The sequence below is a fragment of the Schistocerca cancellata genome, chromosome 1, assembly GCF_023864275.1.
Source record: "Schistocerca cancellata isolate TAMUIC-IGC-003103 chromosome 1, iqSchCanc2.1, whole genome shotgun sequence".
Lineage (NCBI taxonomy): Eukaryota > Metazoa > Arthropoda > Insecta > Orthoptera > Acrididae > Schistocerca > Schistocerca cancellata.
Window position 1 is genome coordinate 170,055,807 of NC_064626.1, and position 19,542 is coordinate 170,075,348.

The 19,542-nt window shown below is 44.8% G+C and overlaps 1 protein-coding gene across 1 annotated transcript in view; it reads left to right on the plus strand.

Annotated features, from left to right (window-relative positions):
• The first annotated feature begins 8,272 nt into the window (after positions 1–8,272).
• Positions 8,273–19,542, plus strand: part of LOC126154949 (trypsin-1-like) — a 69,510-nt gene continuing 58,240 nt past the window's right edge. Inside the window, exon 1 of the mRNA XM_049916200.1 lies at positions 8,273–8,328. Within this exon, the coding sequence (XP_049772157.1) occupies positions 8,280–8,328 (49 nt within the window). The 5' untranslated portion in view covers positions 8,273–8,279. The remainder of the gene's footprint in view (positions 8,329–19,542) is intronic.

Sequence of the window (19,542 nt, forward strand, 5' to 3'; positions counted from 1 at the left end):
GTACACACATGAGATGGTCGTATGGGAAATCTACACTTCACACTATCTCGGAAATGCTGTTTCCCATCGCTCATGAGCCGACTATAACACCACGTTAAAACTCGCTTAAATCTTGATAAACTGTCATTGTAGCAGCAGCAACCGATCTGACAACTGCGCAAACACCGTTTGTCTCATATAGGCATTGCCGACGGTTCCCCCTTTTTCTGCCTGTTTACATACCTCTGTGTTTGAATAAGTGTGCTTATACCAGTTTCTTACCCCCCTCCCCCCGCCTGTCGTAAGAGGCAACTAAAGTGTCTCACTTTTCGGCCCTATAAGTTCAAGTCCCATTTTATGGTTTGACCTGCCACTTTCCAAATTCTACACAAGTGCGGGCCATATGGGGAAGGACGTCTTACGTGGTGCATGAGTTATCCGTAGTGTCCTTAGATTAGGTTTCCTGAACCTCTTCTCATGGCTTTGCATCTCCACCTGCAATTCAATTATTTGGGTGAGGACACTTTCCAGGGTATGTCATCATCTTCCGTTGTCTCCTGTCCTCTTTCGCCCCCCCCCCCCCCTGACAATATTGGATTTCTCTGCGTCCAGTATCCAGCATGGTAGCCAGTTCGTTGTGGTGCCGTCTCTAATGACCTCGTTGTCGACGGGACGTTAAACACTAATCTCCTCCTCCTCCACCTATCTGGTGGTAGTCCCCTGACAATACAGGGATCGCACTGCTGATGCCTGAGCTGTAAACTCCCCACATATGTCAAGGAGTGGATGTCTGTCTTCCTGAGACATCAGGACTCCCGGCAACAGCCATCGTGCCAGGTGGCGCCCATAGGGAGAGCCCCTCATCGGAGTGGGTGGCATCTGGGTGGATGGCCTGCAATGAAGCGGACTAAGTCATCTCTTGTTGGTGGCTGTACGGCGCCAGCATCTCTAAGATCGAGTACAATGCTGACAGATATGACCCTAAATTCTTCCCCTACCTCGCTACACCATGGGAGGGATGTAGAAAGAAGAGCCATATTCACCTTGGTATTTATCTGTAGCACAATGGATGGGGACTCCTTTTTACCGACCTATGAAGCCTCAATTTTTTTTAACATCATGAGGATAAGTTTGGGGAAGCGACAGCTATGTCCAGCGCTTCCCCCGTCAGAGGTTCGAGTCCTCCCAAGGGCGTAGGTGTGTATGTTGTCCTTCGTGTAAGTTAGATTAAGTACTGTGTAAGTTTAGGGACCGATGACCTCAGCAGTTTGGTCCAGGGGATTATTTTCCATCACGATCTCCTCTTGCGGTGTGACGACGAGCTCCGCGCCAATCTAGAATGTGCTTCTACAGGGGACCCAAAGACAACGGGGTTGCTACCAGTGCCTTCTTCTTAGCCTTTGAGGGTGATCCATTGCCTTAAAAGGTTAAGGTGATGGTTTACTGCTGTAACGTTAAACCATGCGTCCCTCCCCCTACACACTGATTTAAGGGCTGGAAATTTGGGATCATGTCTTCCTGCTATACTTCCAGCAGAGGTAGAGACTGCAGACGTCGACGGCATCCAGATACTCCATGTGCGCCTCCTCTCAATTGTATCAACGGTGGAGAGCAGCACTCTCTCTGCTTGCCAGCCTGCACAGCACTCCAAAAGGAGCGGAAAATCATGGAGTACAAGACACTAGACCAGTTGACTTACCAAGAAGCTAAACGTAAATCTGAACGATTACACCCCAGTTGGTTGACTTCCACATATGCTGCAGCTACATTACCATCACTGTCACAAGTACCAGTCATACCACACTCTGTGCTACGAACATTGGGCCCTCTGAGCCTCCAGAATACATCTGCCCCCTCGATGGTAGGGGAAAACCACCTTCCATCGCTCCCAGAGTACCTACTTTGAGAGCAAGGCCTCCCCAAATGCAGGGGACATTGATCCCCTCCCCCCAGCTGGAGAAGCAATGGCCTCCTCCAGCTCCTCTCATGCAGAAGGGGTCCCTTGAGACATACTCTCCCAAGGTCTCCACTAATGCCACAGCAGACACTCGCCAGTGGCTAAAGAAGCCAAAATATGCTGGATGAAGATCTTCACGGTCTTCCTCGGTGCCTGAAGCTACTTCAGAGAAGGCCTCCCAGCAAACCCCTAAAGAGAAGCGAGAGGGCAAGCAAAGACGTCTGCTAAGAAAATGGACTTCCTGATTCCCCAACACCACCACTCCCTACCAATTCTGCACCTGAGGATGAATCAGAGATCTTAGTGTCCTCTGAGGACCTGGATCTCACTGATGCCTCATCCACTATAAGAATGGATACAAGTACTCAACCAGTGGCAGCAGCTGACCTTAGGCATAACCTGCCTCCTCGCATGCTTCATGCCTTCCCGCCCTCACGATAACGTCATCTTCCAGTGTAATTGCTGCGGTTTTTTTCCCACTACCTGGCTGAGTTACGGCAACTGTTATGCCTTACACCTGCTTTCTGCATTGCCCTCCAGAAAACCTGGTTCCCAGCAATGCAGACCCCTGCTCTCCATTTCTGTAAGGAATATTACAAGAACTGTAGCGACTATGATAGTGTCAGGTGGAGTATGCATCTATGTCCTGAACTAAGTATGTGGTGAATCTGTGCCTCTTCACACCCCTCTTGAAGCTGTGGCTGTCAGGATAAGGATGGTCTGCAATATATCTTCCTCCAGGTGGTACGTATTGGCGTCAGTGATTCAACTACTCCCTAACATTTCCTCCTTTTGGGAGATTTTAACATCCATAACTACTTGTGGGGTGGCACCATGCTTACTGGCTGAGGTAGAGTTGTCAAAACTTTTCTGTATCACCTCCACCTCTGCCTCTTAAATACTGGGGCCCCCACACATTTCAGTGTGGCTCGTGGCACTTACTTGGCCATTGGTTTATCCCTCTGCAGCTCATGACTTCTTCCATCTGTCTACTGGAGAGCCCACGACGACTTGGGTGGGAGAGATCACATTTCCATCTTCTTCTCACTCTCCAAGCGCCATTCCCCCAGACGTCTAATAAGATGGGCTTTAAACAAGGCAGACTGGAAAGCTTTCACCTCTGCTGTCTTCGTTGAATCTTCCCCACATGGTACCGTGATGTGGTAGTTGAGCAGGTCACTAGAACGATCGTTTCTGCGGCGGAAAAAACCATCCCTCCTTCTTTAGGGTGCCCTGGCGATAGTGAAGACCTTGGTGGTCGCCGGAAATCGCTGAGGGCATTAAAAATCGTAGGCGAGCTCTACAGCGATATAAGCGGCACCCTTCCCTGGAGCACCTAATAGCTTTTAAAAGGCTCCGTGCCAGCGTTCGCCAGCTTACAAAAAGACGGAAACAGGAATGTTGGCAGAGGTACGTCTCGACCATTGGGTGCCATACGTCACCTTCGCAAGTCTGAACGAAGATAAGAAATCTTTTTGGGTACCAGACCCCCAACAGTTGTCACTGGCACTAACATGAACGGCGTGTTAGCTACCGACGCAAACTCAGTTGCCATGGACTTTGCTGAGAACTATGCTCGAGCTTCTGTGTCAGAGAATTATCCCCCAGCATTACGAACCCTCAAACGACAGATGGAAAGGAAAGCCATCTTGTTCACTGAACGTCATAGTGAACCCTATAATTCTCCATTTATTTAGTGGGAGCTCCTCAGCGTCCTTACACACTGCCCTGAAACAGTTCCTGGGCCAGATCAGATCCAGTCAGATAATCAAACATCTATCGTCCGACTACAAGCGACATCCTCGTCATCTACAACCAGATCTGGTAGGATGGCGACTTTTCATAGCAATGGCGAAACAGCACCATCATTTCAGTGCTCAAACCCGGAAAATACCCGCTTGATGTGGATAGCTAAAGGCCAACCAGCCTCACCAGTGTTCTTTGTAAGCTGTTAGAACATAATTCGGCGGTTGTGTTTGGTCCTGGAGTCACGTGGCCTACTGGATCCATTCCAAGGCGGTTTTCGCCAGGATCGCTCTACCACTGATAATCTAGTTTCCCTCGAGTCTGCCATCCAAACAGCCTTTTCCAGACGACAATACCTGAGTGCCGTCTTTTTATTTACAAAAAGCTTACAGCACGACATGGCGACATAAATCGTTGACACATTATATGAGTGGGGTCTGTTGGCCCACTCCCGAATTTTATCCAAAATTTCTTATTGCTCCGTACTTTGTATCCAAGTTGGTGCTTCCCATAGTTCCCCCTCCCCCAAATATCCAGGAGAATGGGGTCCCACAGGACTCTGCATTGAGTGTCTCCCAATTTTTAGTGGCCATTAATGGTCTAGCAGCAGCTGTCGGGCCGTCCGTCTCCATTCTCTGTCGGCAGAATACTTCATTTCGTACTGCTCCTCCAGTACTGGTGTTGCTGAGTGGTGCCTACAGGGAGCCATCCACAAGGCGCAGTAATGGGCTCTAGCCCACAGCTTCCAGTTTTCACACGCAGTCGTGCGTTATGCACGTCTGTCGGCGTTGTACCGTTGATCCAGAACCAGAACTTTACCTTAATGACGATCTACTCCCCATAATAGAGACATATCGATTGTTAGGACTGGTTTTCGACGCCCAATTGACTTAGTGTACCCAGTGAACACTGTGGCATTCGCCTAGCGACAGGAGCTTTTAGAACGAGTCCAGTGACCAGTATTCTGGTGTCGGCCGGAGTCCCTCCATTGAAGGTTAGGCGTGCACAACTGCTCGCCAGTTACGTTGCACACGTTCGTAGTTCTTCTGTGCACGCGAATTACCATCTCATTTTCCCAACCACGGCGGTTCATCTCCCGCATCGGCGGCCGAGGTCAGGGCTTGCGATTGCAGTTTGCGTTCGGTCCCTTCTGTATGAACAGGAGTCCTTCCCGTTACCACCTCTCCTAGACGTCCATTCACATACACCTCCATGGTGTACACCTAGGCCGCAGATTCTTCTGGACCTTTCGCCTGGCCCTAAGGTTTCCGTTAACCCTGCGGCTTTTCGGCTATCACTTCTTCTCTATTCTCGACATGTACTGGGGCCATGAAGTGGTTTACACCGACGGCTTGACGGCTGATTGTCACGTAAGTTTTGCGTACGTTCATTGAGGACATATTGAACGGCACTCCTTGCCATATGGCTGCAGTGTTTTCACTGCAGAGCTGGTGGCCATATCTTGTGCTCATGAGCACATCCGCTCCTGTGTACTGACTCCTTGAGCAGCCTACAAGCTATCGACCAGTGCTACCCTCGCCATCCTTTGGTAGTGTCCATTCAGGAGTCCATCTTTGCCCTGGAACGATCCCATCATTGGGTGGTGTTTGTGTGGACCCCAGGACATGTTGGAATCCTAGGCAACGAACTTGCCGACAGGCTGGCCAAACAGTCTATGCGGAAACCGCTTCTGGAGATGGGCGTCTCCGAAACTGACCTGCGTTCTATCTCACGTGGCAGGGTTTTTCGGCTTTGGGAGACGGAATGGCATAACATTACAAATAACAAACTGCGTGTCATTAAGGAGACTACAAATGTGTGGAAGTCTTCCATGCGGTCCTCTCGCAGGGAATCAGTTGTCCTCTGCCGGCTCCACATTGGCCATACGCGGCTAACGCATGGTTACCTCCTCCGTAGTGACGACCGACCTCGGTGTCACTGGTTGCTCACAAATGACAGTCGTCTACCTCTTGCTGGACTGCCCACTTTCAGACTCTCTGCAGCGGACTTTTAACTTTTCCAGCACCCTACCTTCGGTGTTGGGCGACAATGCCTCAACAACAGCTTTAGTTTTACGTTTTATTCGTGAGGGTTTGTTTTATCATTTAAGTTTTAGCGCATTTCTTTTGTCCCTGTGTGTCCTCCACCCTAGTGCTTTTAGTGTGGAGGTTCTAATGTGTTGCAGACTGGTTGGTTTCTCCTGTTTATTCTGATGGTCAGCCAGCCATGGTAATCTGCTCACTGCGATGTTGTTACCCTGAAGGAAGTCTCCAGAATGCGGTTTTCACTCTGCAGCGGAGTGTGCACTGATATGAAACTTCCTGGTAGATTAATGTGTGCCGGACCGAGACTCGAACTCGGGACCTTTGCCTTTCGCGGCTGTACCATCTGAGCTACCCAATCACGACTGACGCCTCGTCCTCACAGCTTCACTTCTGACAGTACGTCGTCTCCTACCTTCCAAACTTCACAGAATCTCTCCTCGAACCTTGCAGAACTAGCACTCCTGGAAGAAAGGATATTGGGGAGACATGGCTTAGCCACAGCCTGGGGGATGTTTCCAGAATGAGATTTGCACTCTGCAGTTGAGTGTGCGAGGTACTGGCGTAAGTGGAATCTGTGAGGGCGGGGAGTGAGTCGTGCTTGGGTAGCTCAGATGGTAGAGCACTAACCCGAGTTCGAGTCGCCGTCCAGCACACAGTTTTAATCTGCCAGAAAGTTTCTGAAGGAAGTGATTCCCAAGATGTGCATGATGGGGGCGCTAATTGTCGTCCATGAAGACGAATACCTCGCCAGTATGCTGCCGATATGGTTGCACTGTCGGTCGAAGGAGGGCGTTCACGTATTGTACAGCCGTTACGGCGCCTTCCATTAAAACCAGCGGAGTACGTCGGCCCCATATAATTTCACCCCAAAAAAAGCAGCGAACCTCTACCGTGCTGCACTCACCGGACAGTGTGTATAAGGCGTTCAGCCTGACCGTGTTTGTATGGTCTAGGAGGGTAGGTTGGAATCTATTCTGTGTATGAAATAGGTTAGATTTTAACCTCTTAGTGGGGTGGATACCACGACGCCTCTGTGTTTGGATACGAATGCTGCATAACGGCTCCTGCTATTAAATAGACACCGAATGCTTATGAATGAGCTTTCCTGTCTATACACTCTGCCCTCAGTTATCGAAATAACCAGAAAACTTTTACGAATATATGAGATGACGGGGGAAACGTTCCGTTACATAGTCGAGCTTATTCGTGAGGACCTTGAAAAGCAAGCTACAAACACAGTTTTGCTGTATTTATTTAAAGTTGTGCAGACGTGCGTCGATTGACCTTCAACGACTGTCATTTAGTACACGACGGAAATACAAGCATAAAATGTAGCGTAAGATACTCGGAAAACCTTAGAGTTCGGCACTTAAGTGGAAAAACGTACTGTACACCACATTTGCAAACCACTTGATATAAACAGAATCATACTGGCATAAAACGCTATTAAGTAGTAATAATAATTTGTAGACAACTAATGACGACCTACCACAAAAAAGATCCAGTGCAGTACCTGTAAGCATGTAAGATACGCCACCTTTTGCACTTGAACAAATTATTTTTGAGGTTTATAATATATGCCTAAAATTTCTACTTAAGATTTTACCTCTTCGAGGTTTCGAATAAACCTGCGATATCAGTCCTTAGATTCCGAACTATTACTCGGTTACGCTAATTTCATCCTCAGGATGCCACAAAAAACACTGTTGGACTAAACTTATGGTTTCTCGCGTTGCATGTTTCGTGTGCGAGAACGTCGGTCGATTAGACTGAAGAAAACACAGATTTCACTTTCACAGACTGTCGTCCGAAGTCTGTACGGTCGGGAGTTAGGATCGGTTAGAGTGTAACCACACACATAAGGGTATACTGATTTGGAAAGAACGGCTGTCTCCGGCCGATGTCGGTCGTCGGCGGCGGAATCCACCGATATTGGAGCCACTGTGACCGCAGCCGTATATAGGGGCCATGCAAGGAGCTACGGCTGACCTGGTTACGTGAACGTCAAAAAAGACCGAGAAAATTGGTATAGGAGAAAAGACATTCGAAAACATAATGGGACATTTCAGACTTTCCAAGATGAGTTACAAAATTGGTGTCTCCGATGGCTTTTTTCCCCCTTCTCTCTCTCTCTCTCTCTCTCTCTCTCTCTCTCTCTCTCTCTCTCTCTCTCTCTCTCTCTCTCTCTAAAACTGGAAACAAAGAATCGGGAGACTTGCTATGGTTGTGAACTTTTGTGATCATTAGATGGCAGATGCTTCTTTAAAAAAAGTCACTGAGCATTGTGATACGTTGCTGGTTGCTATACATAAAAAAAACTATTGAAATTAAAGTCTGAAAATTTTCGAAGTTGCCGAAGTTCGCCAGTTAATGTGTAGAATGTAGTTGAAATGTGGACTTAATCATTTGATAACACCTCTTGAGGGTGCTGCTAATTACTACTTTATCAGCCTGATAAACGATCTTTCGACGGCATGGCATCTCCTCCTGCCAGAGAGGGACGATAAAAGCGGGCTGAACGTTGTACGGCAGCTCACTGCAGCACCAGCACCATGATGCGGACCGTGCTCCTCTCCTTGGCGCTCACTGCCTGCGTCTTTGGTGAGTGTTGGCCGCCTCTCTTCCCCGTCTCTGCGTGGCTGCATCGTCGAAGCCAGAAATTGTTAATATTTAACCCTGTCATAAACGGTGAGCGTAATGTCCTTTCCTCATAACAACAATTTCTTTCTAAGAAGTTATACTAGACACAGATATGCGGTTTGTTGCAAATGGTACCTCAATTCATTAAGTTTTTATGGCTATTCACGTTACACCTCAGTTACAGGAATTTCAATAATGTGTAGTGCTTGAACAAGATTTTGCACCGCCACACTGAGGTAATTTGTTCGCCATTTGCCGGCCGCTGTGACCGAGCGGTTCTAGGCGCTTCAGTCCGGAACCAAGCGGCTGCTACGGTCGCAGGTTCGAATCTTGCCTCCGGCATGGATGTGTGTGATGTCCTTAGGTTACTTAGGTTTACTTAGTTCCAAGTCTAGTGGACTGATGACTTCAGATGTTAAAGTCCCATAATACCTAGAGCCGTTTTTTGTTCGCCAGGTCGTAGATGAACCCTTTCCGGACACATGGATTGGTAAAGATGGTCCAACATCATGGCCACCTCATTAATCAGACATAATCCCACTTGACGTTTTGTAGGTTACGTTAAGGATGAAGTTTTTAGCGTACTAGTTACTGACGTGCAAAGTTTTACAGTACGAACACGAGACGCTGTAGAGGCGGTGATAGAGAAAATGTTGGCGCAAACATGGGAAGAAACTGAGTATTGTCTAGACGTCCTACTGTAACAGAGAGCACGTGTTGACGTGTATCCATAAAAAAAACTTCGACTTAAGCTACCATTTGCTACAAATCGTACAGCTGTATCTAGCATAGTTCCTTACAAGGGAACCTCCCCATCGCACTCCCCTCAGATTTAGTTATAAGTTGGCACAGTGGATAGACCTTGAAAAACTGAACACAGATCAATCGAGAAAACAGGAAGAAGTTGTGTGGAACTATGAAAAAAATAAGCAAAATATACAAACGGAGTAGTCCATGTGCAATATAGGCAACATATAGGATCGTTTGAACTCAGGAGCGCCGCGGTCCCGTGGTTAGCGTGAGCAGCTGCGGAATGAGAGGTCCTTGGTTCAAGTCTTCCCTCGAGTGAAAACTTTTCTTTATTTTCGCAAAGTTATGATTTGTCCGTTCGTTCATTGACGTTTCTGTTCACTGTAATAAGTTTAGTGTCTGTGTTTTGCGACCGTAGCGCAAAACCGTGCGATTAGTAGACGAAAGGATGTGCCTCTCCAATGGGAACCGAAAACATTTGATCTCAAGGTCATAGGTCAACCGATTTCTCCACAGGAAAACACGTCTGATATATTCTGTACGACACTGGTGACGGCATGTGCGTCACATGACAGGGATATGTTGTCGACCCACCTAACTTCTACACTTGGCGAATGGATAAAAAGATTCTTCTACCTTGCCCGATTTAGCTTTCCTTGTGGATGTGATAATCACTCCCAAAAAAGTGGTCGCATCGGACGGACGGACAGATAATAGTCTGAAAATAAAAAATTAAACTTGTCACTCGAGGGAAGACTTGAACCCAGGAACTCTAGCTCCGCAGCTGCTCACGCTAACCACGGGACCACGGCGCTGCTGAGCTCAGCTTTTCCTTGATATTGCATATCTTGCGCATGGACTACTCAGTTTGTATATTTTGCTTATTTTTTTCATAGTTCCACACAACTTCTCCCGGTTTTCTCGATTGATCTGTGTTCAGTTTTTAAGGCCTATCCACTGGGCCAACTTATAACTAAATCTGAGGGGGTGTGTGATGGGGAGGTTCCCTTGTTAGAAGTAATTTTTTTTGCGGCCAGTGAAAGACTTTACGCCAACCGTTCATCACTGTTAGACCACGTACGTGGCAAACAATGAGTAGGTCTTAAGGTATTAACGAAAAACTGTTGCTCTCCCTTAGATGTACTACAGTTTGTTTTCCGCAAAAGATCACGTTCTGCAATTTCTGTAGAGTCTAAGGTTTCTATAAAACTAACGGTGCGGTCTCTGACGAGATGAAGAAAAGAAAAGAGAAAAAGGAGATGTTTTCTCTACCCACTATATTTGTTGTCCAGTTTTTTAAGAATCTACCTTACGATTCTGCCCACGCTCGTTGGAAACTTCGTTCAGCGCCTACAACCAGACTGCTATGAGACCAAGTCACACGTTCATCTCATCTTGGTTTCACTGATTTCCGCATTTACTTTGCAGGCTGTAGTAATGTAAGTTTAATATTGTCATGACAATCGCTGCACTAGCTAATTATGAAAATTTTACTAAGATCATGTAGGATTTATTTTGATTACTGCGTAGATAACTTTCTACGAGTATGTACGAATCTTTGTTCAGAAACAAGAATTTGCACCTAAAAGAGAACAGAAATGTAACTCAAGTATGAAAACCTTCTATTTAGGCTGTCCCTGATATTATTACAAGCATGTACCTTGCTATGGTAGACAATCCCATGGACAATAAGTAGAGCAGTCCTATAGTGTGGCAAGACTCTCTCACATCACGTACTGTCTATGCATATTGTCCTGCTGAGAGCCGATGGCAGACACTTTGTGATCAACAAATCTGAATGCACTTCGGAATGTGTAGTAAAATGAAGAAACTGCGAGCAAAGCTAAAATGAGGGGACAGCTGTTTCTTGTCACTGTTAGCTTTACATTTCACAATTTGCTCTCGATTCAAACAACACTTAATCAAAATCGATCTACAGCTGCGGAGAACTTACGAACTCACTATCGATAAACCCGACCGTGATGCTTCAGAGACGTAACTCATCATGGACTGTAAGGTACCACAATGTTAGCAACTGAAACTAGCAAGGGGCAGTAGCTTGTATATATCTACATACAACAGTGCGTTTATCTTTGCTTAGAATTTTTCTCTAATGTTCTGCTTTAATGCCATCTCCACTATCTTCCCTCTTGAAAGACCTGTTAAAACTATTTTGCTGTTTGGACATGGTTCTGAATCTGATATTCACTGAACCGGCTAAATTCAACAAGAAAGTCGTTCTCAATTCCCCAGTCATGTGTAGAGTGAATCAAACGCTCATTTGTTCAAATGGGTTTCTTTAAAAAAATCATTTTATCATTTTTTGGCAATATGTGAAAATTAAATTTTGGCCTAAATCTATAACCTTCATGTATTTACTGTTTCTCGGAAGGTGTACCACCCAATATTGGCAACAAATATAATTTCAACTCGATGCTCTGCCACCATGTTTTACACTCGAATTAGAGTATCATCTCCACTGATAAGTATTACAAACTCATCCTGACGTTTGACTTACACGATTAGCGAGTTAAACACCGTTACACTTTGCCGTAGTTTTCATGAGACAATGTAATCCGAAAAAGACAAACTTAGTGAAGGATGGCTCTCACAGAAAAGGTTTGATAGCTATCAAATTTTGTATGTCGTGGCAGAATGCAGCTGCGAATGCAAGCAATGCATCCCCGTTAGCAGCCACCACATGAAGCTGCTGCCATTCAGCAGACTTTGGCGACGCGACGATTGTCTCAGCAAAATAATGATCCCAGTGAGGACTCCCGTTCGGAAGCAGGAGGCTTCGTAGCTATGTCCAGACATCCAGATTTGTTTTTTTCAGGGTTTCCGTAAATCGATCAAGGCATATACTGGAATGATAGCTTCGCTAAGTGTAGAACATATTCTCTTTCCCATTCCTAACCAAGACGAGCTCGTAAATCCAGGTCTTTCTTTTCTTTGATAAGAAAGTGAAACACTGTTTCAAAGCAGCCAAGGGGGCGTAAATAAGACTATTTTCAGAATTCAAATTTTAGACTGGAAATGGAATTTAAGTACTAAGTGCCCTTCGAACGAACAAAAGTGGAAAATTTGAACATTATCTTTTAGTTTTCTTCTAGCCGTAACTGGCAAATGGTGAACCCTTCTACATAGGTTCCTATTCGGAAACCACTGAAAGCTGTAGAAATGTGTAAGTGGAATTTCAAATGCCCTGCGTGCCAGCGATATGTTAAAGATACTATACTGAAACTATAAAGGTAGGTAACAGTTTCAACCAACTGTGACATATTTTTCACTATTAGTTAAGTCAATAAGTCTAAAATTGTCCGAATAATTTTCGTAGTGGCGGCACCTGAAAATTCTTATTCACATTCTATTCAGACCTACCTCAGGACATTCTGTGATCAACGATTGTTTAATAAATTCATATCTTTCGCTGATAAGACGAGAATTTCTGATTATTTCTCTTCGTTTTCTTGAGAACGATAAGGCTTAATATTCAGCTGTGTGTTCATATGTATCAGTATTTTAGACACACTAGGCCTATTCTGTTGTGGGCAGCAAAAGTTATCACAACATGACAGTCACATTCTGTGAGGCAGTTGGAAAAGTTACATAAAAGGCGAATTATATGAAAAACTTTACTCACCTACTTATTTTGTATGTGGCGTAACATACCTCAATACCGGAAATTCATCACGAAGAGCAGCAACTCTGAATTCATCGTATCTATCTCTCAAGAATAACACGAGTACAGAGGTTTGTATTACATCAACGGGAAAAAGAAATAAGAACTATAAATGGAGATCAGGATATGATAACTGGCCACATACCACCATTGTCCATCTGGTGATGATTCCTGGTGGTATTGTATAAAACGGGAACGGTCGACATAAATTTAAGTAGTGTAAATTATCTTGCAATCAAGTGGTGACCCAATTTTATGTTACACTGAATGAACTGGAATATTTTAGCCAAGAGAGATTAATTCCATGCGAGGTATTTCGATTCAAAAGAATTAAATTTAATGTGCACCTCTAAAAAAATAAAGCTGTATTCATATACTCATCCTGTACCTTTTTTACAAAATACAAAAATCATTTTCTGGAATTAAATAAAATTGCCACAAGTGTACAGTACCATTGTTATTGAATATTAAGTACGCATGTACCTACAAATGCACTTAATTATTCGAAAGAAACCGACGCACCCGGCCCATACAACTCACGAAATATTGCAAAGAAATCAGCCCAAAACGCGTTTATTGTGCACCAGCTGTCGGGTTCGAATACCGTGGGCCTAAGTTCTCGGACAGACAGACAGACAGACAGACAGACAGACAGACCGAAGTACAGCATGATAGATTCGAGCGCACACCGAATAATGGCGGTTTCCAAATTAGTTCACCTCTTAAAACATTTGTTTATTACTTAAAAAATCAAAACCTTTGGGACACGATTGATGGATGAATAAATGTAAGCATGTGCGAGTACACTGCTTCTTTATTTTCCCAAATAACCAGAAAAATTGTTGGAAGGTACGTGATGCAAACACTGCGTTTATATGTTGGTACTGCTGCAGCAATGTCCTGCAGTATTACGACTGGAACATAATGTTACTTTAATGAGAAAGTAGGTACTGCATTACTTTTGTTACTGAAAGCCTGATCTCATTTAGTCATTTTCAAAAAAGATCTCCGCTTTGGCTTCACCGCACCTCGTTACAGGATTCAGAGACAATGTAATGACGATGATGCGTCATGCGATTCTGCGTTGGAAACAATATCTGTAAGTCAATTATACACGTGTTGCTGGTAATAAGAGGACATCAGAATGTCGCAGCTGTCGTCGTGAGCTTGAAGTTCCAAAGAGAGCACAATTTGAAATACACAGCATCTGTGTATGTACGGAGTATATTTGTCTACACAATGTCGTACTCCCGAAAAACTGTTCCATTTCATATGACTCATACGGCCAGTTCAAGGATTATTCACATAAAAGCACCGACCCCGAAACGTTCAAACCAGATATCGTGGCGCGCATTGTTTCACCAATGATCCATCCCTCTGCGGCCATTGAACCTGCGAAAACTAAGTTCATCCACGAAAAGAACTGAGCGCACAGCTCATTGTTTTTCTGTAGATGACATCCGTACAATGTACATGTTGATTTAAATATTTTTCCTAGTTTTTATGCTCAAAAGCAGACATACCAGTCAAGTCGTCACATCGACAATCAGCATTCCCTTCGTCATCGCTCTACCACTCAATTGTTTTGTTACGATAGCCGAAAACAGGTTTTCTTATAGCAAATATTTATACAAATACACCGAAACATTTATGTTCAGATAGTGTACTGATTGTATTGAAATTTACTATTAAGTATATATCATCCCTGGAATAGCCGCCTAAGCATAAGACGTAATTCGTTATGCTCCTGCATTTTATGTCGCGTTTGTGGGATACATTGACGACGGGGTGTTTACCTTTGGTGCACTATTGTAAAAGGCAACACGAAATCAGATAAGTGCAAAATCCGTGGGATTCGTACATACGAGTATCTATAATCCTATGTAAAAACAAGTCTTTGTTTAACTTTGTTACCAAAACTGTCGAACAGTTTCTGACTTGTTAACTTCAAATTCTTGCACGATGCTGTAATAAACATTTGGAGAGATGTAGCCTATATATTTTAATATAATATATATATATAATCACGTAAGTATATATAATATACACTGAAGAGACAAACTGGTACACCTGCCCAATACTGTGTAGGGCCCCCCGCGAGCACTCAGAAGAGCCGCAACACGACATGATATGGACTCGATTAATGTTTGAATCCTGCAGAGCTCTCCATAAACCGAGAAGAGTACGAGGGTGTGGAGATCCCTTCTGAACAGCACATTGCAGGCATCTCAGATATGCTCAGTAATGTCCATTTCTGGGGAGTTTGTTGGCCTCTGGAAGTGTTTAAAGTCAGAAGTGTGGAGCCACTCTGCAGCAGTTCTGGAAGTCTGGGGTGCCGCATTGTCCTGCTGGAACTGCCCAAGTACGTCGGAATGCACAATGGACATGAATGGATGCATGTGATCAGATAGAATGCTTACGTACTTGTCACCTGTCACAGTCGTATCTAGACGTATCAGGTGTCCCATATCACTCCAGATGTACATGCCCACACCATTACAGAGCTTCCGCCAGTTTGAACAGTCCCCTGCTGACATGCAGGGTCCATGGATTCATGAAGTGGTCTCCATACCCTTACACGTCCATCCGCTCCGCTCAATACAATTTGAAACGAGACTCGTCTGACTACACGACATGATTCCAGTCATCAACAGTCCAATGTTGGTGTTGATGGGCCGAGGCGAGGCGTAAAGCTCTGTGTCGTGCAGTCATAAAGTGTACATGAGTGAGCCTTCGGCTCCGAAAGTCCATATCGATGACTTTTCGTTGAATGGTTCGCACACCGACACTTGCTGATGGCCCAGTACTGAAATCTGCAGCAATTTGCGGAAGGGTTGCACTTCTGCCACGTTGAACGATTCTCTTCAGTCGTTGTTGGTCCCAAATGGTTCAAATGGTTCTCAGCACTATGGGACTTAACTGCTGAGGTCATCAGTGCCCTAGAACTTAGAATTACTTAAACCAAACCAACCTAAGGACATCACACACATCCATGCCCGAGGCAGGATTCGAACCTGCGACCGTAGCGGTCGCTCGGTTCCAGACTGTAGCGCCTAGAACAGCTCGGCCACTCCAGCCGGCCGTTGGTCCCATTCTTACGGTATTTTGTTGCGGCCGCAGTAGTGTGGAGCCTGGGAGCCTCGTCCAACATGGTGAAGAGATTATTCCCACAGCCGCTGAGAGGGGAGAGCGCAGCCATCTGCAGAATATGGCGCATGTTGGAAAAACGTGATGCCTGTCGTCTGAACTCCTCGGATCATTCCACAGACTTGCAGAGAAGTTTGAGAAGACTAGCCTTACTCACGGAGTTTCATCGAAGCTCGCAATTTGCAGCATTGCCCCCCAGAACGTATCGTGGCCCCTTGGTTCTAAGTGGAGGGGGAGGCTTGAACCAGAGACTTCGAAGGCCCTGTGACAACCTAAGCTGCGACTTCCTGGACTTGTGTCATGAAGTTGAGAACTTCAGGGTCCCCTAAATTGGTCTGGTGTGCACTGCACATCATAGGCAACTATCCAGGTAGCTGCCTGTGCCTGATGAACAAGTGTTCTTTAGAATGGGCTACTGTTCTTGCTGTGTAGATAACGACAGCTATACTAAGACACCTCAGATGAGGACACTAAAATTCTAGTGATTAGCTGCCGAAAAATTCGCAATGAAGTATCAGAGTTGGAAGCTCTCCTAAAAAGCTGTGGAACTCACAAAGTTACGATCTGTCCGTTCGTTCATTGACGTCTCTGTTCATTGTAATAAGTTTAGTGTCTGTGTTTTGCGACCGCACCGCAAAACCGTACGATTAGTAGACGAAAGGACGTGCCTCTCCAATGGGAACCGAAAATATTTGATCGCAAGGTCATAGGTCAACCGATTCCTCCACAGGAAAACACGTCTGATACATTCTATACGACACTGGTGACGGCATGTGCGTCACATGACAGGAATATGTTGTCGACCCGCCTAACTTGTACACTTGGCGAATGGGTAAAAAGATTCTTCTACCTTGCCCGATTTAGGTTTTCTTGTGGATGTGATAATCATTTCCAAAAAGTGATGAAAACATAAGAGTTTGTCACATAAACTGCAACAAATGAATGCAACAGTTTCATAGTCGTACCTTTTTTGCCGGTGCTCTGTGAAAACATATGTTTTTAACGTTTGCAAATTTTTCCGTGTGTACAGCGTCAAGTCCTGCATATGTCCAAGCATATCTGAACATGTCCTGGAATTCTGGAGAGCGAAGTTTATTATGTGTGAGTGCCTGAACTTTGACAATTGTCTGAAAATAAAAAAATAAACTTTTCACTCGAGAGAAGACTTGAACCCACGACCTCCTGTTCCGCAGCTGCGCACGCTAACCACGGGACCACGGCGCTCCTGACCTCACACACTCTCCTTGATATTACCTATCTTGCGCATGGACTACTCAGTTGGTATATTTTGCTTATTTTTTTCATAATTCCATACAACTTCTTCCTGGTTTCTCGACTGAGCTGTGTTCAGTTTTTCAAGGCCTATCCACTGTGCCAACTTACAACTAAATCTAAGGGGGGTGCGATGGGGAGGTTCCCTTGTAAGTATGATGGAGAAGGGTTTTACTTCAAAGCGTTCTTGAAAAATTAAACTCCGATTATCGTCAGAAAAGGCTGTACTGCATGAGATGACTAACAATTACGAGATTTTCTCATTACAAAAGTTACAGGCATTTAAACCAATCGAGTTGTTTGTGACATAATGAAAACAGAGATCAACTTGACACTATTCATGAATATTATTAGTTGTCTAAGGGGTTTCCTTCAAGAAATATTTCTGATAAACAAATATTTCATTCTTGTGCGTACATTGGTTACCTTGAACCTCTCCATCCATACAGTGAAGGAAATATCTTCATAAAAAGATTTTCATCTAAATAATAAAGTCTTCCAGATAATTTCTCCCAGATTCACAAATATCAGATCTCCTTCTCCAATACTCAACTGCTCACTACTATGCCCCTAATAAGAATGCCCTAGCGCTGCACAATTGTCTAGCGACCAAGCGCACCACCGATAACATTCAACACAGAGCTGAGATCTTATCCACTACTCGTTCAGAGCGGTCATGTTATCTTTTTCCCTGTACAGTAAAGATGCTTCGGTAATATTATTTCTCTAAAACTCATGGTTAGTCACATGTTTCATAGATTTTGAAACTAGCAAAAACTTTGATTCCTGTACTGCCAAAGATTTCAGTAATTGTGGCAGTAGTGGGAGTGGTGGTGCCAGGTTAGAAATTAGTGAGCAGCAACATCCAAAAAACAATTTTTTTGTATATAGCACAAAACATGCATCTGAAACGAAAACCCAATCAATATGACCACCTCCAATTACAGCTTTTGTTGTGGATTGGCAAGAGAGCCAACCCACTATGAGAGGAAGCCGAAAGGCACGCGTTTTAGCTCACGCAGGCTGGCGTGAGGTCTGGAACAGGTCAAGGAAATGAGACTAGCAAAAAAGGACGTAGCTGTTGAATACTTAACTTTAATCCATAAATGGTGAACATCGCTCTTGACGGTACATGTTTTACAGCATCAATAGTAACTGGTAATGGCGCCTTGCTAGGTCGTAGCAAATGACGTAGCTGAAGGCTATGCTAACTATCGTCCCGGCAAATGAGAGCGTAATTTGTCAGTGAACCATCGCTAGCAAAGTCATCTGTACAACTGGGACGAGTGCTAGGAAGTCTCTCTAGACCTGCCGTGTGGCGGCGCTCGGTCTGCAATCACTGATAGTGGCGACACGCGGTTCCGACGTATACTAACGGACCGCGGCCGATTTAAAGGCTACCACCTAGCAAGTGTGATGTCTGGCGGTGACACCACAGTTTTACTTTCGAGTTGTATAATAACGATGATGTTCATACTTATTTTCTTAAAAAAAATAGAAGGTAACACCACTTATGGGTGGCCAACAACACTACAGTTTTCCTTTAAGAAGGTTAAATTGCAAAAAATAAAGAAATAAATAAAATAAATAAAAAGTCAAAACATTCTAACAACTACATTCCTTTAAAATATCAGCGTTAAGAAACAATACGATATAGTTTGCATTTCGAGCTAGCAGCTACAGCGGATTAGCTTCAAACCTGCACAATAGTTTGATTGAGAGAGCCCAGTAAACTACACAGTAAACAAAAGAAACCAGTAACGGCGACTGATAATCATTCAAAAAACCAGCCATGGCCACTAATCAGAGCACACAAGACAACACAACATATCTTTATGTCAATAATGAAGAGCAAGGGTTTACAGAAAACATTCACCTTGCTTGATTAGCCAACAGTGTCTGTAACCCAGCGCAACTTGACATATTACACTTTCTGGAGATCCGGATATCCCACATACAATGAACAAAATAGATTGGACCATGCGTCGAAACCGTATGCTGACTAGAGGATTAGTGGGTAGGTCCCACTTGTCGCTGGGTCGGTGCACGTGCTCATCCAGCGCAGGTCGTCTCTCCGATCTTAGCTAGTTGATCGCTAGACATGGTCTGAGGCCGACCCGGTAGGCAGCACAGCAGCTGCAGCCACGGAGCCCTCTCTCAGCATTGCCGCCCAAGTCGACACTACTCAGTCAATGCGCGCTGGTCGTGCTGGAGCCGATGGGTGGATATTCAAATTGACTCGTGAACGTGACAGAACTGAACATCACACCCTCCCCCGCCTCAGACACTAAGGTCCCTGAGAAGGGGAGAAAACTGGAACTTGC